A 27712-nucleotide genomic window follows, 5' to 3' on the forward strand; every position below is an offset into this window, starting at 1 on the left:
TATTCAACAGCATTACCATCACTGAATTCCAGCCCTCCCCACCATCCAGGGCATTTCCAATGACCAGAAACTTAACAACCAGCCATATAAACACTGGCTACAATAGAAGGTCAGAGGCTGGGAATGCTGTGGTGAGTAACTCACCACCTGACTCCCGAAAGCAAATCCACCATCTACAGGACACAAGTCAGGCAGGTGAGGGAATACTCTTCACTTGCCTGGATGAGTGCAGCTCCCACAACACAAGAAGCTCGGCACCATCCAAGCCAAAGCAGTCTGCTTGATCAGCACCCCATCAACAGTGTGTACCATCTATAAAATGCACTGCAGCAACTCACCAATGCTCCTTCAACAGAAGGACAAGGGCAGCATATGCATGGGAACACCACCACCTGCAAGTTCTCCTCCAAGCTACACACCATGCTGACTTGGGGTTTTAGCACAGTCCCTTCGCTGGGTCAAAATTGTGGAACTTCCTCCCTAACAGCACTGGGTGTACTTGTGCCGCTTGGACTGCAGCTGTTAAAGAAGACAGCTCACCACCATCTCCTCGAGGGGAATTTGGGATGGGCAATAAATACTGGCCTTGCCAGTAATGCTCACATTCCAAGGATGAATTTAATAAAGTTTAGACAGAGGGACTTTTTTTTTTTTTTACAATAGACTTTGACACAGATTTACTACTGGGTATTAGGAAAACATTGCCAAAGATATGGCTGGAGGAAACTCAATTTATTGAAGGCACGATTGTCTTAACTTACATTAAGCTGAGTACAAGCAAGGCTGCAGCTTTTTTTAATCCTACAACAAATTTGCAGAATATAATCTTTCACTTCCATATTTCTAACCACAGTACTTAAAATGTAGAAATGCTTCCTTTTGTAATGGTTTTAAAAATAATTATGCATAACATAATGGAAAAACTCAGTTCATGATTTTGACATTACACAAACATAGATCTAATATTATCCTCGCTAGCATAGCCTAGGAACACACTCTCTGCTTGAACTTTTTTTTAAAATATAAAAGCCACTGTGAAGACAATTTAGATTGTTAAACTGTTTGTCTTCATTTTTATGAAAGCAAAATTTAAGATCATACAAGTGTATCTAACCAATCCCACTGCCTGTTTCATGCATTTACTAATTGCAGTGTAATCTTTCAAGCATGCATACACATACATCAGATTTGCTGATTGTGAAAAGCTGGAATATGAACGTTATTTAAAAAATCTGGGATTGACTGAACTAGCAAGGTAGAAAATTCATGACCACTTATAGTAGATTTTTCTAACTGCCTTAAGAATATTTCAGCAAATTCATAAAAGCAACATTTGAAAGTCTTCCTCCTTGATTTGCATAATACTAAGACACAATGAAGTAACATTTAATCTTACAATAGACACCTTACTTATGTTTTTCAAATCTTTCAATGGCCAATTGGCACTTTGGGATAATGTGCCCATTAGTCACTTCCTGGCTCATTTCCAGAATGCCACAGCACAGCTGCCAATGTGTGACACAAATGCAACACTTTTCCATCTACAGTGCAAAAGGACAGTAACATTTTATTACAATAGAAGATTGTTTTCCATATGTGCAGTACTTTTTCAGAAGTTTTTATTTGATTGCCTGTGATATTTTTTAAAAATTTAAAGGAGTTAACAACTTTGCATAAATTCCTCACTTCACTATTTAAACATTTTAATCTAAGTTTAAAAAGAGCTCACAGACCAAATTTAAACTTAAAGTACTGCCATTTGAAGATAGTATTCAAGAAAAAGTAACATTTCACTCCCATCAAGAAACTGCGGTAGCACTCCAAAAACTGACTCAAATGACATCTGTAACTGCCCCTAAATGCAAAGTACATAATGGAAGCTTTAATAAAAAAAAACAACTTAATTCTTCATTACAATGGCAATTTACAAGTATAATTTGAGGACTCTCTGGAACTGGAGTATTTTTTCCACATTTAATCTCCATTAGACAGAGTGAAGGGAGAAGAAATTCACAAACCCAATGGGAAAGATTAGAAAAAATGACAAATTACAATGAAACAAATTACTTCAAAAATATTTTGTTCCAATATAAACCAAGTAGCTCAAAGATAGCAGTGTCATGTGGTGATTCCCATTTAAAATTTTGTCACTCATGAATTATCTGATCAGCTTCAAGTGTATATTCAACAATCGTACCACCCACCAGAGTGCCTCCATTTTCCTGAGCAAAAAAAAAACATTGGCTAACCACAATTAAATTGTCATGGTATTTTGATGGTGCTCAGTTATATCACTAGATTGATTAGAAGCTGCCACTATTAAATGGTGGATATTTCTCCTCTTCAAGAAAAGGAAAATGTTAATTCTTGGTATCTGGATGCCGCAGAAGATTTAGAATACTGCTTTGTTTCAAAGCATGCAAGTTTGAAATATCTTCTGCAATGACGGGAATGTTTGTTTGGTTGTCAGGCACGGATTCACTCTCACTGTCAGACAGGGAGCAAAGCAGGGCATCATTTTCATAGGTAGGAAAGTAATACCTAAAAAGAGAAACAATGCCAATGCATTAAATAACATTTAACAATGATTTATTAAATTAACTACTATAGACCATATATGGTCCAGAAAGTGTTTTATGTAAAGCCCATTTAGAAATAGCTTTACTGACTGTATCACCACTGCAACTAAAGGTCATTAGTTGTGTTGTTTAGAAGTAGTCAAATACTTAACACAAAGAAAACCTAATCTGGCTTGAAATGCTCTGTTCAATACAGTTAACTTGCCTTCAGTGTAGTGCTTCATCATTCATAGAAATTGATGAATAACAAACAGCACAGCAAATTTAGTATAAAAATCATGGTTTATTCAGATACAGTGAAGTGACTGGAGCATTCCTTCAACTTCAGTATAAGATTGGTGCCCTGAACTGAATTTTTTTTTTTTTTTTGTCAGCTGGACCCGACTTATGGGAAAACAAGTTTTATGGCTAAAAGTCCTCCTGTCTGTTATATGAAAGTGTCATTCTTTCCTGAAATTTTGGTAGGTTATCCAGCAGATGTGTAAACACCTGGAAGGACTACAGTACATTGGACACAGCTTGCCCCTTCTGCATCATATTGACTCTTTAAACCAAATCCTGCCCATCCAGATGATCTTTCATGCTTACTATCAATCATTAAAGTCTCAAATACTTTCCCCAAGGTTCACAGGTCTTTCTGTAATTTTAATCTTCATTGCTTGTGTATTTTGGAATTTTCCCTGAACGCCTTTCATCCCTTTTTTTTAATCTTCTGTTTGGTCCTCACCTTTGGGGTAAACTGCCACTGTAATTTTAAGTGTCCCTTGTTTTCCATTTTATCGCTTCAATTTTATAGGAAAGATGTGAATGCCTTGATTGTCTTCATAGAGATGTTTAAGGGGAGATTTAATATAAGTGCTCCAAACCACAAAGTTTTGATGAGTAGATAGGGAGAAACTGCTTCCACTGCCAGAAAGATTAATAACAAGAGAACCGATCAAAAATAATTGGGGGGAAAAAACTAAGGGGGAGATGAGGAGAATTTTTTTTAAACACAGCGAGTTGTTATAATCTGGAATGTAGCATCCAAAAGGGCGATGGAAGCAGAATCAGGGGTAGTAACTTTCAAACTGGAATTAGATATACACTTGAAAAAGGAAAACAATGCAGAGCTATGGGGAAAGAGCAGGGATGTGGGACTAATTGGATTGAGCCAAAGAGCTGGCACAAGTACAATGGGCCAAATGGCCTCCTTATGCAGAATTTCATCCTCTCAAGTCTGTTCACCTGAAATTAAATTCCTTAATTTTATTATCTCTAGTCCCTTCTTAAATGTTAATTTATAACTAGACCCCAAAAGAGTCAGTAATTCAACTTGGCCTACAACTCCCTCCTCCATAATTAGGCAGACATACAATGTTGCCTTCCCACAGCACCCCATGAGTAGTTAATTGGGCTGGGGGTTGGGCAAGTACATAGTGCGTTACTCAGGGACAAATGCTGCAATCACGACTGTTTCCAATTTACATTAATAATTTGGATTCAGAAGTTCATTGTACATTGGTCAAATCAGCCGATGATGCCAAATTAGAAAGGGCAACTGGATTTGTGGAAGGAATTTATCACAAAATAAGTTCTGTCACGCAAGCCCCCCACCTGCCAAGAATGAGGCATATTAATTTTGCCATATGAACATTGATTTTAAACTTGCTGGGAAGAGGAGGCCTGTTATAAGGGCTGCCAGACACTTAGCTGAAAAACATTTGCTTACAAACAGATAGTGCTGTGGAGACAGAAGAACCATTCCCTGACATTCAACCCACAATGGACTGTGATGACTTGGCATTGTATCACTGCTAAGGTGATACAATCCACAAAAGCCAGGACTGGTTAAACCAGCTAGTCACATGACTGGCTGGTGCAAGGTTTTTTTTTTGAACGAGCCAGAGTTTTTGAATTCTGACTGCTTGCTCCTGGAGTGAAGATCTCTGGTCTGCTCCCATCTCTTTCTCACAAGCCTTCAGACCCACTGAGGACACATGAATTGCAAGTGAGAAAAGTCTCCTACATCGAATAAGGTTTAAGAAGAATACTGAGCCCCAACGAAAAGCAAGATCTACCTACAATCAAGGACTCTACAGTGAGCTCGAAGAACAGTAACTAAAAACCATCTTCAGATATTGCCTCAATCTTTTCCACTTCATTTCTTCTGCTCTTTTCTTTCTCTATTTTCATGTGTATTGCGTATACATGCTAGCATAGGCATTAACTGAATTAGAATTTAAGTTTAATAAAGTTCAACCTTTTTTCTTAAGAAAACCTGTGACTAGTTTCTTTGCCTTAACGATAAGTTAGTAAACAAGGATTCACTAAGGGAGAGCTAAAATAAATGTTTAAAATTAAACCCTGTGAGGGTAAGACCAGGTGCAAGCTGAGAGAACCCTAAACCCCCTTCTCATCTGGTCGTAACAGTTTGAAAAACAAAGTAGTGGAACAATGACATATCAAATTCAATATGATAAATGTAAAATACTGCAGATAGAAAGAAAAAATGTAATGGTATAAATACTCCATTAACGGTGACAAAATAATTAAGGATGACATTAAAAGATCGTTGGAGACTCTAGTAAATTCAATCTCAGCATACCTAATCACTGCACAGCAGCAATCAACACCACAAAGATTTCCAAACTCTATAGAGAAAACAGTAGATAAGTTGGAGAGAGTCATGCTCAAACTGACCAGAGGTGAGATGTAACAAATTTTTACTTTTTAAAAGGGGGGGGGGAGAGGGGGAAAGAGAGGAAGAAAGAGTGTTACGACCGAAGTGGGAGGGGTGCACTGTTAATTCAGTCCCACTTCGACAGGTCGCAGCATATCAATAAATTTTCCCACTTACCGCAACAGCCAATTAGATACTCTATGTCCCTGAATAAAGCACACCAACCAGGTTTCTTTAATCAACAAAATTTATCATTTATTATAAAACCAAGCCTTAACCAATAATGAAATAAATCTATATACGAATTGAGATATTAAAGCTCCTTATTTTTCCTAGCCCTCATGCACATACATCCAAAAACCAGTTAACCGGGGGGAAAAAAGGATTTTTGTTTACAGCTGTTTCATAGGAATGAAAACACTTAGTCTGTCATGATCTGGAAGGAAGTTCTTCGGTTTGGTGAGATATCCCAAAGTCGAATAGTTGGATGCCACTAAGACTTTCCAGGAGAGGTTGATGAACAATCTGGGATGAGTAGGCGTTCAAAGAACTTCAACAGTAGAAGGCTTCACATAAGATCTTCCATCAGGTTTCTTACAATATTCAGGATTTTGTAAACCCAGGAGGCAACAGGACAGCTTGATGCAGGGATTCTTCAAAGGCAGGAGGCAATAGGAATCTGCCACATTTTAAATATAGGGTTTCTTCTCGAGATGTAGGATTCCTTTGCAAAGAGGTAATACTTTTTCTGGGTGGTCTTCTGATCTCCAGGCAGGTCCAAACTCACTGGCTTTTTAAAGGTCCAAACAGAAACCAAAACCTTCTTGAAACAGGTCACATGCCCAGTCATAGAATCACAGAATAATACAGTGCAGAAGAGGTCCTTCGGCCCATTGAGTCTGCACCAATGCACTAAAGACACCTAACCTGTCTATCTAATCCCAGTTGCCAGCACTTGGCCCATAGCCTTGAATGTTATGACGTGCCAAGTGCTCATCCACGTACTTTTAAAGGATGTGAGGCAACCCGCCTCTACCACCCTCCCAGGCAGTGCATTCCAGACCACCACCACCACCCTCTGGGTAAAAATGTTCTTCCTCAAATCCCCCTTAAACATGTGTCCCCTCGTAACTGACCCTATCCACCCTGTCCATGCCCCTCATAATCTTGTACACCTCAATCAAGCCTATCCAACCTCTCTTCATAGCTTAAATGTTCCATCCCAGGCAACATCCTGGTGAATCGCCTCTGCACCTCCTCCAGTGTAATCACATCCTTCCGATAATGTGGCGACCAGAATTGCACACAGTACTCCAGCTGTGGCCGAACCAAAGTTCCATACAACTCCAACATGCCCTCCCTGCTTTTGTAATCTATGCCTCGATTGATAAAGGCAAGTGTCCCATATGCCTTTTTCACCACCCTATTAACCTGCCCTTCAGAGATCTATGAACAAACACGCCAAGGTCCCTTTGTTCCTCGGAACTTCCCAGTGTCAGGCCATGCATTGAATACTTTCGTGTCACATTATTCCTTCCAAAGTGTATCACCTCACACTTTTCAGGGTTAAATTCCATCCGCCACTTTTCTGCCCATTTGACCATCCCGTCTATATCTTCCTGTAACCCAAGACACTCAACCTCACTGTTAACCACTCGGCCAATCTTTGTGTCATCCGTGAACTTACTGATCCTACCCTCCACATAGTCATTTATGTAAATGACAAACAATACGGGATCCAGCACAGATCCCTGTGGTAAGACACTGGCTTCCAGTCACTAAAACAGCCGTCTGTCATCACTGTCTACTACAGCTAAGCAAATTTTGAATCCACCTTATCAAGTTGCCCTGTATCCCATGTGTATTTGCTTTCTTGATAAGTCTCCCATATGGGACTTTGTCAAAGGCTTTGCTGAAATCCATGGAAACTACATCAACTGCACTACCCTCATCTACACACCTGGTCACATGCTCAAAAAATTCAATCAAATTTGTTAGGCATGACCTCCCTCTGGCAAAGCCATGCTGACTATTCCTAATCAAATTTTGCCTCTCCAAGTGAAGATAGATTCTCTCCTTCAGAATTTTCTCCAATAGTTTCCCTACCACTGACGTGAGACTGACTGGTCTGTAGTTCTCTGGCTTATCTCTGCAACCTTTTTTTAAATAGTGGGACCACATTAGCTGTTCTCCAGTCCTCTGGCACCTCCCCCATGGCCAGAGAGGAATTAAAAATTTGGGTCGGAGCCCCTGCAATCTCCACCCTCGCCTCCCACAGCATCCTGGGACATAAATCGTCTGGACCTGGAGATTTGTCCACTTTTAGATTTTAGATTAGATTAGAGATACAGCACTGAAACAGGCCCTTCGGCCCACCGAGTCTGTGCCGAACATCAACCACCCATTCATACTAATCCTACATTAATCCCATATTCCTACCAAACATCCCCACCTGTCCCTATATTTCCCTACCACCTACCTATACTAGTGACAATTTATAATGGCCAATTCACCTATCAACCTGCAAGTCTTTTGGCTTGTGGGAGGAAACCGGAGCACCCGGAGGAAACCCACGCAGACACAGGGAGAACTTGCAAACTCCACACAGGCAGTACCCGGAATCGAACCCGGGTCCCTGGAGCTGTGAGGCTGCGGTGCTAACCACTGCGCCACTGTGCCGCCCTTATAAGCCTGTCAAAACCTCCAATACCTTGTCACTCCCTATGACAATTTGCTCAAGAACCTCACAGCCTCTCTCTCAGTTCCATATCTACATCCTCATTCTCTTGGGTGAAGACAGATGTGAAGTATTCGTTCAACACCCTACCAATGTCCTTTTGGCTCCACCCACAGATTTCCCCTTTGGTCCCGAATGGGTCCTACTCTCCCTGGTTATCCTCTTCCCATTGATATACTTATAGAATATCTTGGGATTTTCCCTACTTTTGCCAGCCAAAGCTTTCTCATATCCCCTCTTTGCTCTCCTAATTGCTTTAAGCTCCATCCTACACTTTCTGGACTCCACTAATGCTTCCGTTGATATGCTCTCCTTGTATTTGCTAAAAGCCTCTCTTTTCCTTCTCATCGTACCCTGAATGTTTCTGGTCATCCATGGTTCTCTGGGCTTGTTGCTCCTACCTATTACCCTAGAGGGAACATGTTCGGCCTGTACCCTCCCCATTTCCTTTTTGAATGCCCCCCACTGCTCTTCTGTAGATTTCCCGACAAGTAACTCTTTCCAGTCTACCGTGGCCAGATCCTTCCTTATTTTACTAAAATTCGCTCTCCTCCAATCCAAAACCTTTTTTTGTTACTTGTCTATTTCGTTCTCCGTAACAAGCTTAAATTGTTTTTATTAAATTGTACCATGTTGTGGTCGCTATCATCAAAATGCTCCCCCACCAACACATCAACCACCTGTCTGGCTTCATTCCCCAGAATTAGGTCCAGCATTGCACCCTTCCTTGTTGGATCCTCTACCTATTGAGCTACATTTTAAGAACTCCACTCCATCTAAGCCCTTAACACGATGACTATCCCAATTAATGTTGAGAAAGTTGAAATCACCTAATATAATTACCCTATTATTTTTACACACCTCTGCGAATTGCGCACAGATTTGCTCCTCAATTTCCCGCTGACTATCTGGGGGTCCATAATAAGCACCTAGCAATGTGGCTGTCCCTTTTTTATTCTTAAACTCTACCCATAAAGCTTCATTTGATGCCCCCTCCAAGAAATCATCTCTCCTTACTGCAGTAACTGACTCTTTAATTAATATTGCAATGCCCCCTCCTCTTTTACCCCCTCCTCTGTCTCGCCTGAAGATTCTATATCCTGGGATATTGAGTTGCCAATCCTGCCCATCCCTCAACCATGTCTCCGTGATGGCTACTACATCACAATTCCATGCGTCAATCCTTGCCCTTAAGTCATCCGTTTTACCTGTAATACTCCTGGCATTAAAGTAGAGGCCATCCATCCTGGTCTTACTCCCTTGAAACTTAATTCCGCTGTATTCCCTCTGACTTGTTTGCTTTCCTGTGTTTAGCTGTGTCCCTATTCCGCTAGGAGTCTGTGTCTCCTCCCCCTGCCAAATTAGTTTAAACTCCTCCCACTCAAATTCTCTCGTCATAAGAGGGTAGCTCTGAGCTCTCAACCCCCTGGTGGTTTGCTTGAAATTACCTGCATTCCAGTCCTTGTTTACCAGTTCAGCTTTGGTTGAACTTCCTTTCAAAACATCCATAAAGTTCCATTATTTGCAGGTGTCTCAATGTCCACTGAAATCCTTTTTCAGTTTTTAAAACCACAGAATCCGAAGTTTTCAATATAAAATAAAATCCTCGTAACAAGAGACACCTGCAACCAACGAGAACCTGACTTGAGAGAGAATTCAACAGGTTTATCGTGACCCCTGAAACCTAACCCCATTTATAACTGCTTACCCCTTTTCCTCTCTATCTATCTCTTGTTGTATGTGTGTATGTGAGTGGATGCAATTGCAACAATTTCAGGTTAAGGCATATTGATCAATAAATAACTGATTTTATGCTTTAAACCTAAGAGAAAACCTGCCGCTGTCTGTTTATTGACCAATAAAACACCAAGGTGTTAAACCCTAATAACAAAACATACTTGCTGCAGTCAGGTGGGAGTTCAACAGTGGGAACCACCCAAATCCCTCAGAACATGGCCGTAACAATATGAAGAAAAGATTACAGAACAGAAACCTGGAACATTCCTTAAAACTTAAACCATGACAGAAGTTAAAAGGGCACAAGGTCAAACTTTAAAAATGGCAAATTTAGGGCTGATGCCAGGAAGTTCTTCAGAAGAAGAGTTATCGACATATGGAACACATTTCCAAATAGGGTAGTGGAGATGAAAAACCTACAGTAATTTAATGTTTTTGGAGGACAGAAAACCTTTCAAGATGGATGAGATAAAGTGGACCTACTGGTCTATTCTTATTTGTATCTTTTGTCACCACTATACCCAAGCAAATCAGCACATACTTAAAACTGCAGGTATATGAGCATTTTTTTTGTTTATAGAGAATACTATAGTCTCGAAGATTTCCATTGTTAGTTACCTGTTGGCTCACGTGAAGTACAGTGATTGAAAATACAAGAACTCAAACTGAGTTATAAAATTGGATTTTTCTTTTAAAAAAAAAAGTAGACAATGTGCTTCAAAATGTCCGTTGAAGGTCAAAAGACGTGGCTTTGTACATTCAAACTGTCATACTTTCTGGCAAGGACAGAAGGATAAATTCCAAAGCTAAGAGGTGTCAATTACACCCATCCTGAACCCACCAAGAGACATTTTTGAATTGAATCAGTTCTTCTGAAATAAAGGTGGCATGAAGTAGCGGCGTACTGGCCATTGTCAGTCACCACAGGGAAGAAGATCCATGTCTCCCAACAGAGGCAAGATATGATAGACTTCAGGCTTTAAAATGTAGCCCTCTAGAGAGAGACAGTAAGAGGATCAGGACAAAACATCACCAAAGCCTGTCCAGTTGGAAGCTGGGAGAAAATCCAGCACACCAAAAAGGAGCCCTGTTGTGAGTTCTACAAGTCAACTTGTGCAGCACAGAACTGGAAGTGATCCCCTGTCTTCAGACTGAACATTCAGTCAACAGGGAAATCTACAAACAATCCAGGCCTGTAAGGTTATAGAAAGTGACCTCCAAGAAGATTTAACAAGTTACTGTGAACCCCAAAACTCCCCTACCTCACTTCAAACCACTTACCCCTTTTCCTCTCTGTCTCTTCTTGTGTGCGCGCACGAGCGAGTGAATGCGTAAGTGGATGCAGTTGTGCCAATTTCGGGATAAGGTGTATTGCTCAATAAATAACTGATTTTCTGTTTTAAACCTAAAAGAAAACCTGTAGTTCTGTTTATTGACAAGTAGTTAAAACCATAATAATAAAGACACTTGCTGCAGTCACGTGGGAGCTGAACAGTGGGACCCATTCACACCCTTCACCACGTGGCTGTAACATACCAAATTAATTAATTTTAATTTTATTATTTGTTTCAAGGATATGGGAGGTGTAAAAGGCCACATTTATTGTCCATTCATAGTTGCCCTACAAAGATGGTAGTGAGCTGCCTTCTTGAACCACTGCAGATTGCAGAGTTTTGTAGTTCTTTTGACACAATTGAGTCGCTTGCTAGGCCACTTCAGACGGTAATTGTGGGTGTGGAGTCACAAATAGGTCAGACCGGGTAAGTGTGGCATTATTTATTCCCTAAAGGGCAGTAGTGAACCAGTTGGGTTTGTACAACAATCCAGTAGTTTCGTGGTCACCATTACTGGTACCAGCTTTTTATTTCATATGTATTTAATTAACTGAATTTAAATTCCCCAACTGCTGTGGTGGGATTCCATCTCCAGAAGATTAGTCCGAGCCTCTGGATTACTTGTCCATGAACATAATGACTATTCTACTATACCTGTCAAGTCGGAAATTCCAGGATATCGACCCAGTGATGATGAATACTATGAAGTATATTGAAAAGATTTGGGGAAAAGTTCTGCAGAATTAACAGTATTGGAAAGTAATTAAACTATTTGCATTTAACACTTACTGTGGTTGATCCCAGGCAGACCTGTCTAGCAGTGACATAATGTGGTTTGTTTCAGTCAAATGACTTACAACCTCTGCTTTTGAGGTAAACGTTTCTCCACACTTGTTGCATCGACACTGGTGAATTGCTCTTCTGATAAAATTTACTAATTTGACCTGCTGGTAGAAGTTTAAACCTGTGAAAAGTGAAAACATTGATATATTTGTCTTGCATATTCAAGATAAAATATTTTCCAGCTCCAAAAAGTTCTTACTGTCCACAGAATGTTATAATGCACTTCAAATGAGCAGTAAAAATATGAACATATGAAAAATCACACGAAAAGACCAGCTGATCCATCAAGTCGATCCTGTAATGTTCTTAAATTTGAACGCTGTTTGTTTATAAGATTACTCAAGCTTTCCTCAGAACTTTTGGAGATTAAATTTTATAGCAGACAATTAAATATTTCCAGACATATTTTGCTAAAACGCCAAAGAACTTATAAGTTTGTTTCATTACAAACACAACATTCACTAAAATCACAGGTGACAATGACTATGGAGACATCACAACTGAGCCCAATCTTATCCTCGCTCAACACACTTTCAAGAGACATCACTAGATATCGGTAAGGAGCTGAAGCACTGTTATACTCCAAAAAAGCTTCTTGGCGAAGGATTATGCTGGATCCAATCTTTACTCAGTCTTGCAATTATTTTACAAAGTAAAAAGATTACAAACATGCAGCTCCTCATTCAAAGCTTCACAGTTTCAGTAAGTGCCTCCACATATATACTCAAGACAGACCCTAATTACCACCCTCCACCTGCATTTGATTAAACACAATTAACAGACTGGCTATTTTTTCTCCTGTCCTAACCCAGGTGGTGCTGAGGCCATCTGTACCATCTCTACAAGTATCCCTGATGAAATCAGTTAACTCAGGAAAGATCAAGAATTGAACTTGGGATTTTATTGAACTGTGTCAGATTTGAAGTTTTTTTCTTACTTATTTGGCCTAAAAGGTATTTTCAGGTCGATTTATATGATAATGTTGCTACAAAGTTAATTTTGGGCAACAAGGAATATAGATGAGTAGTTAAAAAGAATTATATTTCTCACATTTGAAGGATGATTTTAACCCTGCCTGCTTGGTTTGAGCTGGCAATTAAAATTTTCCTTGCAATACACCAGCTGACATTCTACACCGGTCCCACAATCTACGATTTTAATCTGCTCTTCTGACAGGCCAGAAACTAGCTGGGCCCTTCGAGAAATATGCAGATTGAACTGCAATTATATCATCGTAGCCCAACTGCCATTTTAAACATGGGTATGAACAAGGAAGAGATTGTGGCTATCCCACTAGGCCAACCTACAGGGAAGGAATTGGGACTTGAAGAAACCCTAATAGGCAAGCCTTTTTATGTTCTAATATACATGCCTTGTGGAGCCAGAAGGAGCAAGGCCCACAAGGGAAATTTAGGCCTCATCTGCCCTGAGCTCTGCCCAAATCCTCTCCTCGAGACTTATCTGAGTGGAAAGGGCCTGTGGAGACCTCCTGACATTGTGTGCCAGCCTGGTGGCCAGCTGCCACTTCCTGCCAATTTAGGAGGCATGCAGAGAAGAACCTGGAAGTTAAAATTTCCCAAACCTTATGCTGTTGAAGTTAAGACAGTTTGCTACCTGCCTTGCCACCTGTTAAAATCAGAACTACCATCTCGTTTTGAGACAATAGGGTTTGTCAGTATATTAGAAGTGTGTTAGTATTTTTAACGTGGGAAAATTTCACCACTTATGCTTGAAATTTCCAACCTTCCCTTGCCTTCGCATGGTTTAGCTCTGACTCTTCCCTTCCACAACTTCTCTATCTCCATTTCTGGGGTTAGGCTGTCAACTAATGTTTACTATAAACCCACTGATTCCCATAGCTAGCTTGATTACAATTTCTCCCAACCTGCTCCTGCAAGGACACTATTCCATTCTCCCAGTTTCTCCATCTCTTTTGCATCTGTTCTGCAATGTCACCTTCTCTACCACTACAATTACAATGTACCTTCTATACTAGTACCATTACAAAAATCTTCAGCCAGAAGGGCCGAGTGGATGATCCATCTCGGCCTCCTCCTGAAGTCCCCAGCATCACAGATGCCAGTCTTCAGCTAATTCGATTCACTCCACGTGATATCAAGAAATGACTGAAGGCACTGGATACTGCAAAAGCTATGGGCCCTGACAATATTCCGGCAATAGTATTAGGTAAATTGGCCATTGTAAATTGCCCCTAGTGTATGTAGGTGGTAGGGTTAGCATAAATAGGTGGTTGTTCGTCGGCACAGACTCGGTGGGCCAAAGGGCTTGTTTCAGTGCTGTATCTCTAAATAAAATTAATAAAAATAAAAATGACTGATGGCGCTGGATACTGCAAAGATTATGGGCCCTGGCAATATTCCGTCAATGGTACTGAAGACCTGTGCTCCAGAACTTGCCACACCCCTAGGCGAGCTGTTCCAGTACAGCTACAACAATAGCATCTACCCGGCAACATGGAAAATTGCCCAGGTACGTCCTGTACACAAAAAGCAGGACAAGTCCAACCTGGCCAATTACCGCCCATCAGTCTACTCTCGATCAGTAAAATGATGGAAGGTGTCGTTGAGAGTGCCATCAAGCATCACTTGCTTAGCAATAACTTCCTCACTTTGGGTTCCATCAGGGTCACTCTGCTCCTGACCTCATTACAGTCTTGGTTCAAACATGGACAAAAGAGCTGAAGTCAAGAAGTGAGGTGAGAGTGACTGCCCTTGACATCAAGGCAGCATTTGACCGAGTATGGCATCAAGGAGCCCTAGCAAAACTGGAGTAGATGGGAATCAGGGGAAATACTCTCCGCTGGTTGGAGTCATACCTAGCGCAAAGGAAGATGGTTGTAGTTGTCAGAGGTCAATTATCTCAGCTCCAAGACATCACTACAGGAGTTACTCAGGGTAGTGTCCTAGGCCCAGCCATCTTCAGCTGCTTCATCAATGACCTTCCTTCAGTCATAAGTTCAGAAATGAGGATCTTCGCTGATGACTGCACAATGTTCAGCACCATTCACGACTCCTCAGGTACTGAAGCAGTCTGTGTAGAAATGCAGCAAGACCTGGACAGTATTCAGGCTTGGGTTGATAAGTGGCAACTAACAAGTGCCAGGCAATGACCATCTCCAACAAGAATCTAACCATCTCCCCTTGACATTCAATAGCATTACAATTGCTGAATCCCCACTATCAACATCCTGGGGGTTACTATTGACCAGAAACTGAACTGGACCAGCCACATAAATACCATGGCTACAAGAGCAGGTCAGGGGCTAGGAATCCTGAGGCAAGTAACTCACCTCCTGACTCCCCAAAGCCTGTCCACCATCTACAAGGCACAAGTTAGGAGTGTGATGGAATACTCTCCACTTGCCTGAATGGGTGCAGCTCCAACAACACAAGAAGCTCAACACCATCCAGGACAAAGCAGCCCGCTTGATTGGCACCCCATCCACAAACATTCACTCCCTCCACCACCGATGCACAGTGACAGCAGTGTGTACCATCTGCAAGATGCACTGCAGCAACGCACCAAGGCTCTTAGCACCTTCCAAATTCGCGACCTCTACCATGTAGAAGAACAAGGGCAGCAAATGCACGGGAACACCACCACCTGCAGGTTCTCCTCCAAGCCACACACCATCCTGACATGGAACTATTTTGCTGATCCTTCACTGTCGCTGGGTCAAAGTCCTGGAACTCCCTTCCTAACAGCACTGTTTGTGTACCTACCTAACATGGACTGCAGCGGTTCAAGAAGGCAGCTCGCCTTCTCAAGGGCAATTAGGGATGGGCAATAAATGCTGTCCTAGCAGCGACGCCCACATCTCCATAAACGAATAAATAAAAAAAAACTTCCAATACGTCTTCCTTTTTCCTCAACCAAGGATTCCAAGCGACAGAGAATGACAGGGACATGGGCCTTTTCCAATCTATTTCCCACACTTCTTTCCTCATCCTTTCCCCTCTCTCCCAGAACCATGATAGGGGTTCCCCTTGTCCTCAACCTCCACCCCACCAGCCACCACATTCGATGGATTATCTACCACCATTTCTGCTACCTCCAGCACAATGCCATCACCAAACACATCTTCCCCTTCCTTTTCAGCATTCCACAGGGACCGTTCCCTCTGAGGCACCCTGGCCCAATTTTACATCACCCAACATCCGCTCCTTTACATCTGCAAGTACAGGAGATGCAACACTTGCCCTTGCATCTCCTCCCTTCCCACAGGCTAGGGCCATAAACACTCCTCCCAGGTTAAACAGCAACTTAGTTGTACTTCTTTCAATTTAATGATTTAATTTTTGGGGCGGCGCAGTGGTTAGCACCGCAGCCTCACAGCTCCAGGGACCCGGGTTCGATTCCGGGTACTGCCTGTGTGGAGTTTGCAAGTTCTCCCTGTGTCTGTGTGGGTTTTCTCCGGGTGCTCCGGTTTCCTCCCACAAGCCAAAAGACTTGCAGGTTGATAGGTAAATTGACCATTATAAATTGTCACTAGTATAGGTAGGTGGTAGGGAAATATAGGGACAGGTGGGGATGTTTGGTAGGAATGTGGGATTAGTGTAGGATTAGTATAAATGGGTGGATGATGTTCGGCACAGACTCGGTGGGCCGAAGGGCCTGTTTCAGTGCTGTATCTCTAATCTAATCTAATATACTGTATTTGCTGCTCAAGATTTGTCTCCTCTATATTGGGGAGACCAAATGCAGATTGGGTGATTGCTTTGCTGAACACTTCCTTTCAGTCTGCAAGCACGACCCTGAGCTTCCAGTCAGTTGGCACGTTGATTGTTTGTCCCATTCTGACCTCATTGTCCTTGGCCTCCAACACTGTTTCAATGGAGGTTAATGGAAGCTCGAGGATCAGCACCTCATCTTTCGATTAGACACTTTACAGCTTTCCAGACTCACTGAGTTCAACAATTTCAAATCAAAATGATTCCTGACAACGCAGCCGGCCGAAGATGCCATCAGACTGCGCCAAGCTGCACACATGCACTAACGGGCTCCTGCTTGGCGTTCCAAACTGCCAGGACTGGTTGGTGCATGTGCAGATGACATCATCACATAACACGGGGAAGCGGGGAGAGGGTAGGGGGAAGGGGGAGAAGCGGGGAGGGGGAGTAGGGGCGGGGGAGCAGGTGGGCGGGGAGGGGGAGCAGGTGGGGCGGGGAGGGGGAGCAGGTGGTGGGGGGGGGGGTGAAGCGGGGACATAGCACCCCACAGGCCACTCTCACCCCACTCCCCACCCCACCTACCCTCTCCGGCTCTCTCCCCACTTCCCCCGCCCGCTCTCTCCGGCCATTGCATGCTGCCATGGGTTTACGTTGCCTTTCTGTGATTATTTGAGCAGCGCCATCTTTAGTCCTGGCAGCTGCTTGAATGTCGCAGACTGTGACGTTATAGTGAAACAGGCTACATTTGCACATGTGCCAGTACAGCGCCACCTAGTGGTTGCATTGTCAGCAAATGCAGCCATTTCAAATCATAACCACTGCTCCCATTTCCTTCGGACAGCAGGTTCCAGTAATGATTCTGCTGTTATATATAATCACTCCTGCCTTCCCACCATCACACACCTTCCCTGTTCTTCTTTCTTCCCCTTCCCCTGCCTCTGCACTTGCTTTAAACTTGTTACATCTGCAGCATTTTCCAGTTCTGACGAAAGGTTTGAAACATTAACCGTTTCTCTCTCCACAGAGAGTGCCTGACCTGCTCAGCATTTTCTGTTTATATGTTCTATTACATAAATAAAGTTGGATGATTTCATTCACAGCAGGTGTCAAAACTGAACGAGCAACATTTTGTGTCATGATGAGGAAAATTCTCACTCAGTTCTGATCAGGAATACTGTTAGTATTTTTATTAAATATTAAATATGATCCACACAGGACTCTTTCAAAACAGGACAAGAGCAAAACTGGATCTATTTATATCTACATAAATACTATCATATTACTATCATACAAACACTTAAAATGCACAAAGATTTTGAAATACCCTATATCAGGACATCTATTGAGTTGCATGATTTTAAATAGTATATTTATCATTTGCAATTTTTTTTGTTTATCCCTTTCCTTTTCCATCTGGAAGTCTCAGTGCCACAAAGAGGATCCACTGAGATCTACTGCTCTCATATTTTCCAGTGGCTAGCCATGGAGCACAGTGGGCAACTGCCATTCCCTCCTTCATTGTAGGGAAACACCCAATGTCCACTTAACACTTGCACAGAGCAGCACAGTTGAGATCAGGAACTCACCACATGGGAAGATTGTGGGTGTGAACTTATGTTCCATATTTCAACAAGTTGCATCACCATGCCATCCCAATGCCAGTAAATTAAGAGCAGAAAATATCACCAGGATGAAATATAGAATACTGTGTGCACATTCAACAGGTATAAAAAAAATGCACATACCCATTTCAGACTTCAATTTCAGAAGGTCAAAGCGATGAGCCACCTACAAAACAGAATAGGCAGATTAATGTCAAAAAAACATTAAAAAGTACAATGGCAGTCATTAAGAATTGAAGTATTTGTAGATGAAAATTGCACTGATACCACACCCTGATAAAATTCCAAATATATTTACGCAGTTGAATGTCAATCAGTGTGATTGCCAGAACAAATCATCTTTCTCCAGTTTCCTGTTATATTTATAGTCATCTATGCAACATTAGGTATAAATGTATAATTTTACAAACAGTTGGGATATTTACAGAGTAGCACTTCACAAACCCCTGAATTTATCATGACCGTTAAAGAGATTAGGTCAAATGTTAACAAAAAACAATCAAAACCCATTTCTTCAGGACATGGGCTTCAGAAGTTAGATTCTAACTTAACAGCAAATTTTACATTGTTTTAATTTCTTAAATCCAAAACTTTGCATAATAGAAATTCTACAAAGGAGGAGGAGGAATGGGTCATAAACAATGATGGAATAAATTAGTAATTCAAATATTTGGAATATTATTTTCTACATGTAAACAGTTAATTTACAGAAACTTAACTGATATGCTATGTTAGTAACTAGTTCATTGATACCACTCTAAAAATTCTCAACAATTATTCTGCACAAAATTTCTAACGGGAAAAATTTGTCTTTCTTCAATGATGTCAATGAGGAACATTGCGAGGGCCGTGCAGGTAACGACGCATGGTGCAGTCCGTCCTTGGGGAAACTACAAAAGTTTGAAATGAAAGCAAAATACTGCGGATGCTGGAAATCTGAAATAAAAACAAGAAATGCTGGAACCACTCAGCAGGTCTGGCAGCATCTGTGAAAAGAGAAGCAGAGTTAACGTTTCGGGTCAGTGACCCTTCTTCGGAAGTCAGTTCCGAAGAAGGGTCACTGACCCGAAACGTTAACTCTGCTTCTCTTTTCACAGATGCTGCCAGACCTGCTGAGTGGTTCCAGCATTTCTCGTTTTTATTACAAAAGTCTGAGGCTGCACTGCGTGAACAAATTTATCCCCCTAGTAGCTTAAATTAAGTACATTTTTAAGTTAATAAAATAATAATTTTTTGCATTTGCATTTCAAAAGCTAAACAGTGTAATTTATAAGTAATGGTATATTTTTCCATTTTTGGGGTACTTTCATTGAAGTACCTGACTATTTCTTTTTACTATGGTGAGATGAGCCAGAGTTTATTAGAGTAGTTTCAATGAACTATTAGATGTACTGAGATGTGGATGCTGTAGCCATGTTCTTGATAACACTTAAAATGTAATGTCTGGGAGCAGGGTTTTCTATGAATGGCAGAGCAGGCACGAGGGACCGAATGGCCTACTCCTGCTCCTATTTCTTATGTTCTTATGAAGTTTAGTTTAGTTTAGTTTAGAGATACAGCACTGAAACAGGCCCTTTGACCCACCGAGTCTGTGCCGACCATCAACCACCCATTTATACAATGCTGTCAATGAATGTGCAACAATCCTTATGGACCTCACAGAATGAATTCTGCGAATTTATGGACAGCTGTTATGCTAGGCTGGATTTTGTTCCCATCCCGACGGCAGGTTACAGGGCTCGGTGGGGTGGCCGGAAAATCGGGGCAGAATTGCCCACCATGGAACTCGACACCCAGACCCGATTCTAATTCTCCTGGGGGCGGGATAGGCTGACGGCGAGGCCAAGAAAGGCTTCTTCCTGCTGCCACTGGAATCCTGTCAGTGGTTGGGGGTGGGGTGTCTCCACCGTATGGGGAGGACGCCTTGGAAAACGAGGCGCACTCCCTGCAGGCTTGTGGGGGTGGGGCAGGGGAGTGGGTGTCCCTTCTTCGTGGTCAATTTGTGGCCCACGAAGGACCCCCCACTGTGAACCATTGTACCTCCTGGGATGCCCCTCCCCCGGACCAAACGCCCACTCTCCCACGTTGGGGCCTTCCGGACTGGCTCCGACGAACTCACCTCACTTACCTCTTGTCCAGGGCTCCAGCTGGGCCTGGATCAGAGGCCTCTGCAGTACTGGCAGTGACCACCGCTCCTGGCCAATCACAGGGCCGGCAGCTCTTGGAGGCAGGATCCCAACTCGATAAACTTTTTAAAGGGATGGGTTCCCGCCTCCTTAAACCTTGACCCCCCAATAGACTAGAAGATTGCTCCGAGGGTGTGAAAAAAATTGCAGAGGTGGGGTTCCCCCTGAAGTTTTGGCCTGGCGCCAGGAGCTCCACCTCCTGCACAAAGTCCAGTATGGAGTAGCAAATAGGGTGAATCTGAACAAACTCATTTCACTACACCTTCATATTTCATCCCAAAGGTCTCAGCTGGACATAAACCTGGTGATGCAAGAAAATAATCCACAATACTACTAATTCCCTCCTTTGTACACCTCCTCCCAAACAGCTAGTCTCTTTTAATATCTTCAAAACATCAATATTAATATTAATTTTATTTTTAAATATGTAACAATTTCAGAAAATGTTCTTATAAAATATTAAATGACAATAGTGATGCAATTAAATTATTTCAAAATTCACAGTAGGGACAACATTTAATTGATGTTAACCAATACATATTAAACTACCAATTACTACCTTTTTAACTATATTTTATTCCCTTTTAGTACTTTTCTTAAATTTTCCAAAGTGCTGTGTATTTTTTTCTGTAGAAATGCCATTCAGTTTCATGACTAAGGTACAATACTTAACTCTGTGCTAAGGGTGAGAATGCAGAGTGGGGTCTGAGCCTGCTGATTTTTTTTCTCTTCGTGGGGTTGCAATGGTTTCATTGGGTGTGGTGGGGGAAAGCTCCAGCAGAGTAGGACTTCCATTCACCCCTCCGTATCCACCCAACCCCAACCCATGTTCCTGGATTGGGGTTCATTCACAGTGGGAGTCCCACCATCAAGAGGCAGCCTGCCAGTGCAACTGATGAAACTGGTGGTACAACAGCAGAGATGCTGTTGCAGTACCAGAAAATTCAGTGAGGGACCTGAAAGGGGCAGAAGCACTCCAAAATTTAGGATTAAGACTCCCAATGGAGATCTTGGTGTTGACTGAGGCCTTCAGCAGTTAAGTGCTGGGCCAACAGAAAGAGTTAACGTCAGGGCCTCTCCCTCCATTAGGAATATGCAGTGCCTATGCCACCATTTCCTAAGGTATTCCACATGGCAGCCTTGGGAAGCAAAACTTGATAGGCCGAATGTCCATCTTCTGTGGTGCACTATTCTTTAAGTGGGGCGCATGGAAGTGCAATATGTCAGGGATCTGGGACCTGTCTTCCTTAGCATATGTTGGAGAGGCAAGGAGTGGTCAGTAGCAGTCCCTAGAGGCAAGGAAATCCTGTTTGGGTCAGTGAGTTGGTCATAGTCTCCTTATCTGAATTTTCCATAATTCTGCATCATGATCCCATACAATTTTGGAAGGGAACTCCCCCTTATATGCCATTCTAATGTTACTTTTAGCGATGTGCGTTAGATTATGTGACCTAGGAGCAAGTTGCCCACTGCCCCTTCTAGTCAGAGATGATGCACGGCAGAGAAAAAAAAATTTTAAAAATCTTTAAACTCTGTTGTGTACAATAAAAGTTGTTCGTTAACCAGCTCAGATACAAAATGCTTCATCTATAATCATCTCACTAAAAGCAATAATAATGAAAGCTGAACTTTTTTAAAAAAACACAGTAGCCTATTATCACAAGATAAATTGAAGTGTGGTTAGATGAAACCACTATAGTACATTTATATATTTCTTCTGCCCCAAAAATGTTAATTTGATTTAAAAAAGACAGATGTTTAACCATTGCTGACTATTAGATAATGTCATCAGGGGAATGCAATAAAATCCTGTGGGTTACTGTGGTGCTTTCATTAAATATGAAGACAGAGGCATGTACTCGAGAAGTTATTTTGTTTGGTGACTGCTCATCAGATAAATTACACATTTCATACTTTTCTTTTACTCAGTTTTACCTTCATGTGAACTTGCAGGTTTTCAGTTGTATCTTTTGCTTTCTCACAGAAGAGACAAACAGCACAAACTGGATGGCCTTGCCAATCTGACCAATCACTGTAAAAAGAATGTAAAAATAAAGCTACAGAAAAAGACAACGTATTTATATGTTAAATAATACAGCCTACTCCTGCTCCAAGCTCCTATTAAATACCACGTAAAACATCACCAATGGTTGGACAATGACAACTGTAGGTCCAATACAAGATAGTCACTAGTTACATTAACTTATCCTGCTTGCGTGGTCCAATTAATGTGAAAGGCATCCCAAGAATCTATTTTATATTTGAACACATCTATTTTCATGAATTTTATTGTTGGGCAAAACAAAGAACAAGGTCAATGGATAAACAATACAAGAGTAAATTAAAGAAATTACAAATGACTATAATAAACTGGCTGCTCATTTGGCTTCTGAACAAATCAACAAACTTGTGATGAACTTAAGTTCATTATCCAGAAATTTAACAATTTTATTGACAATAAGCACATAGCCATAAAACATTAATATTTTTATAGCCTTTGATTGGGTATTATTATTTCCGTCTCACTGACGAGCAGCGCTCTTGTGACATAGTTTGTGAGCTGCTGAATGAGAAGTATGACTTCCTCACAAAAAAAAGTGGCAACAAAGGTTTCCTTTCATGTACCTATCTATTCCTCGCTCTCCACAAACTATGCACCAACTGTGGCCCTGAAACCTGATCCCAGTTCTCCACCAATGGTTCTCTTGAGCCAGACACTAGGAATTGAGGGATATGCTTATTGTTGACGCTCCCTCTGATCTTTACCCTTGTGTTTTCTTGGTGCCTTCTAATAACGTAATGACTGGCAAGTAGTAGAATGGTCATGATACTCAACAAGTAACCCAGAGGTAATGAATTCAAATCGCATGGCAAATTGTGAAACTGAATTTAATAAATCTAATTTGTGCACCAACACCAGTAACCAATAAAACCTCTATACCGCCGTGAAAAAAAATCCAACAGGCTCACTAACATCCTCAAGAAGGAAGTCAGTCACCTGTATGCAATCTGGCCTAGCAAGCCACTCAGTTGAAATGTAACAAATGGTGTTCCCCAAGTACTGGGGCCTCAACATTTCACCGTATAAATTAACGACTCAAGAAGAATGAGAGAGTTCTATATCCAGGTTTACAGATGACGCTAAGTAAGTTGCGTACATGGAAAAAGGAAGTTACAGATGGGCAGATAGACTAAATGAGAAGGAAAAAACTATGGTAGATGAAGATTAATATGTGGAAATGAGAGGTCATCTACTTTAGATCTGAAAACAACAAAAATACAACGTATTTTCTTAATGGTGAGAGACTAGGAACTGTGGAGAAGCAAAGGGATTTATGTGTCCATGTACACAACTCACTAAAAGCTAGTGCACAGGTACAAAAAGTAATCAAAAAGGCTAATAGAATGTTGGTTTTCAAATCAAGGAGGCTGGAATTCAAAAGTAAGGAAGTGATGCCTCAGTTGTGCAGAGCCTTGAAGTACTACGTTCAGATCTGGACACTGAACCTCAGGAAAGATACATTGGCTGTGAAAGTGGTACAGTGTAAATCCACCAGAATTATACCGGACCTTACACGGTTAAAATATTAGGTCAGGTCACATAAACTTGACTTCTATTCCATTGAGTGTCAAAGGTGAATTCAGTAAGAGGTTTAAAATTAAGAAGTGATTTGATAAAGCAGATTCAGAGAAACCATTTCCTCTGATGAGAGAATCTAGACAACAGCATAATCTTAAAATTAGAGCTAGGCCATTTAAGAGTGAAAAGGGTATTTAAGAGTGAAATCAGGAAGTACTTATTCCACACAGGAGCAATGGAAATCTAGAACTCTCTGCCCCAGAGGGCTGTGGATGCCAGGTCAATTGAGATTTTCAAGACGGAGATTGACAAGATTTTTATCGGGTAAAATCTAAGGGTATGGATCAAAGGTAGATAAATGGAGTTGAGGTACAGAAAAGCCATGATGTAACTCAAGTGTTGTCAAATCTTTTCGTGTGTGGGGGCCACATTACAAATTTTGTCTTACATGGTTGGGCGGGGGGGGGGTGCCAGGCGGTGAGAAAATTTCGTAAAGATAAAGGCATTAAAAATTTATCAAAACAACAACTGTGCATTTTTGTGAAGAAGCTTTAAATGAGAAGATTAATATATAGACTTATTTTTTCAGCACTATGTTGAACACTGATTTAATGAGATACCTGGTCTTTTTTTGCTTGCACAAGTAGTCAATGTCTGCCCGCACACATGTAGTGATGTGGAGTATTCTGGATAGATGTCCATCTGTCAGCAGTGATCTTGATCTCTCTCAGTCTCTCTCTCTCCGTGTTTTCCCCCCTCTCTGTGTTGTTTCCCCCCATCTCTGTGCCCCACCCTTTCTCTCTCCCTGTTCCCCACAGCTGGGATTTTACGCTCCCCAGGCACTCAAATTGATCTTGGGTGGGACTTACACCAACTTGAGGCAGGAAGTCCCATCTAATGGAGCTGCAGGCCAGCAGCTCTTAGTCCCAACAGCACCACCGGGAGTGGTAGCCACTGCTGGGCTACACCCAGCCGTTGGAAGCAAGAGGAAATATGGCCCCAGAATACAGTAAGTTATTGGGACCTCGCCGGGGACAACCGGCCGGGCACCAGCGAGGCAAGGTGGGGGTCGATTGGGGAAGATGGAGTGTTGTGTGGTGGGGGCGGTTGGAGCTTCAGGGCGACCCTCCGTGGGGCACAAGGTGCCCGATCAGGAGGGCACCACCCCCCCAAGCCAGCAGGGCCGCTAGGTTTTACCTGGTGGTGTTCTTGGGGCCTTTGCTGTTCATTAATTGGCCACTGTTAGCCTGAGGCGAGCGGGCTGTTTCTCGCTACTGCCACCGTGCATAAAATTGCAGCAAGGGTGGGAAGGAGTCAGGAACAGCACCTCCCCCCGTCTCCCCACCACCCCTCCCCCCCCTGAATTTTACGACCACTCCCCACCACCCCTCACCCCCCCACCAACCAACAGCCCGCTCGTTGGGAGGCTGTAAAATTCTGGCCTGGGCTCCTGGAGCACATATTCAGTAATGGAATTCTCAGACATGCCACACTATAATTTCTGAAAATATTTTTGTTCTGCCAGCCAATAAGGTAAAATTCTAACTGCATCTTTCCCTCACTAGAGTTGCCTTTGATTGTCCTAAATACTTTCAATTCTGCAATATTTTTTGAATAATGAATGCATTAAGAATTTTACCGAAATTATAAAAATTACTTTGCCAGTAATAAAAGTGTATGGATACAAGCACTCAAGAACCAGGCATCTGTGCTCTGCTGACAATTTCTGCTTTGTGAATGAATAAAACTTGTCAATTGTATATCAATTGTGTTTAATTATATGCAGTTGGAGGCATTAATTAAGTTTTTATTTGACATTGAGAGATGCTTTCTGAAACAGTGTGTGGTTGAGTTAGGCGGTATATGCTTGTAATGTTTCACTCTGTAAATAAATATAAGACTGAGTAAAGATTGGCTCCAGTATCGTCTTTGACCAACTGGCTTTCTGTACTAGAACTAAACTGATTAATTTACAGTAAATGGCTAGTTAATGAGTTATGAATCACTATGAAATTGCTACGAGTTATGGTTATATTATTTTCTGAGGCATGAATAGGGAGGTTTAAAAAGTTTATAAATACCAGTAAAATTAAAAGGTACAAATCATGAGAGATGGACTTTGATTTTATCACCATTTATGTTTTTCAGTGGCAGCACACTAGTGCAACACAAATTTCTTTTTGCAGAAACACAAAATGGCTCTCCAAGATGAGAAAGATGGAAAAGAAACAAAATCTACAGAACAAATCTAACTTATAACTGAGCCAGTAGTATGTAGCATCTGAGGCAGCTAATAACCACAACAAATTTAATTGTCAGGATTTGTTGACATTCCATCAGCTTCAAATGCAAGAAATTGGGTGCATTCTGTGCCATGGTGTAGCATGCTGTGAGAACCAACCTTGGAGAGGGAAACAAGCTTACATCTTTAATTACTTTTTCATCCACTGGCTGATGAAAGAGAGGCACAAGTTAAGAATCACAAAGAAATCTGGAACTACTTCACTTTTCTTGCTCCTCAAGAATGGATCTGAACATCAGTTACTAATTTCCAGACTGAATTAAAAAGTGCTCTTAATAATATGGAAAATAAATAGTTGGAGTAAGGCTTCAGATGGAAAGTATAAACTGTTATTTCTTTAGTCTTGTGGTGCATGACATAAGTTGAATCATAAAACTGCCAATTCTTCATTCTTGTGGTTTATTACTTAACTTGAATCACAAGACTACATTACTGACTTGTAATTTCCTGCTGCAGTTTCTTTAATCTATTTGCAAAAAAAAAGTCAATTTACCCACAGCGAACATGTACATGGTGATAACAGCAGCAGACTGAACCCTTAAAACCACTTACTCGTCTTGCTCTTCTATCATTTCTCTGTCATCTTCAGACTGAACCTCTTCCCAGTTCTTCCCAAGCTCCTAAAATTAGAATTTAACAATAGTTTTCCCAGCTGTGAGGAGAAACCAAAAGCATTCTTGTTTATTTGGTTAATAGACCATTCCTTTAGAATTGAGTTGGTTGCACAGGTTTAAGTCACAGTGCTAAACTGCATCATAACACAAGATGCCCAGTCCTTCAACTTGCAATTGAAATCTTTTACCAGTCTTCTGTTGTATTTACATTCTTCAGAATGTACACTACTTCATATAATTAATGGAAATGTGCTTTATAGTACAGCAAATTTTGATATGAGTAGTCAGCTTATTTTTAGGTTATGTCTAATACAGGATTTTTTTTCACCATAAATCATAAATGAGTTAACAGAAAACAAAATTAACTTCTTGGCTTTACAAGTATAAACCTATATTTTGGTTAGAATGGAATTCATTAAAAGCACTGACTGGTTACAACAAGGAACAAGCAAGGACAAAACACATCTCCTGTACTGTTAACAGTAGAAGCAACTCAGGCTGTTGAAATGGTTGGACAAATTAAATCTGCAAAGTCATCAACATCTACTCTGGAAGTACTGCCACGGTAGTCCACTGTAAGGGAAAGAATAATAGTCTGAATTGAAGTGTGCTATTTTTTCAAATGTCTCCATATTGTAATAATGTTAATTTATAGCCTTTGCTCGTAGGTAGAGAAGTATGATTCTTAAATTGTAGTAGCTACAGGTGTACAGAAATTCTAAGATTGTGATCACTGAACTTTTGAATGAACATGGACCCTCATCGCACCGGCAGGTTTTAATATGAAGTAACCAACTGCTTAATGAGAGAAAATACTTGGAGACA

The 27712-nt window shown here is 41.4% G+C and overlaps 1 protein-coding gene across 1 annotated transcript in view; it reads right to left on the reverse strand.

Moving 5' to 3' along the window:
- Positions 1-713: 713 nt before the first annotated feature.
- Positions 714-27712, reverse strand: part of znf277 (zinc finger protein 277) — a 77391-nt gene continuing 50392 nt past the window's right edge. Inside the window, exons 8-12 of the mRNA XM_068050579.1 lie at positions 26826-26893; positions 22327-22423; positions 18329-18371; positions 11839-12013; positions 714-2541 (exon numbers count right to left, since the gene is read on the reverse strand). Coding sequence (XP_067906680.1) covers positions 2361-2541; positions 11839-12013; positions 18329-18371; positions 22327-22423; positions 26826-26893 — 564 coding nt within the window. The 3' untranslated portion in view covers positions 714-2360. The remainder of the gene's footprint in view (positions 2542-11838; positions 12014-18328; positions 18372-22326; positions 22424-26825; positions 26894-27712) is intronic.

This window comes from Heterodontus francisci, chromosome 18, assembly GCF_036365525.1.
Source record: "Heterodontus francisci isolate sHetFra1 chromosome 18, sHetFra1.hap1, whole genome shotgun sequence".
Lineage (NCBI taxonomy): Eukaryota > Metazoa > Chordata > Chondrichthyes > Heterodontiformes > Heterodontidae > Heterodontus > Heterodontus francisci.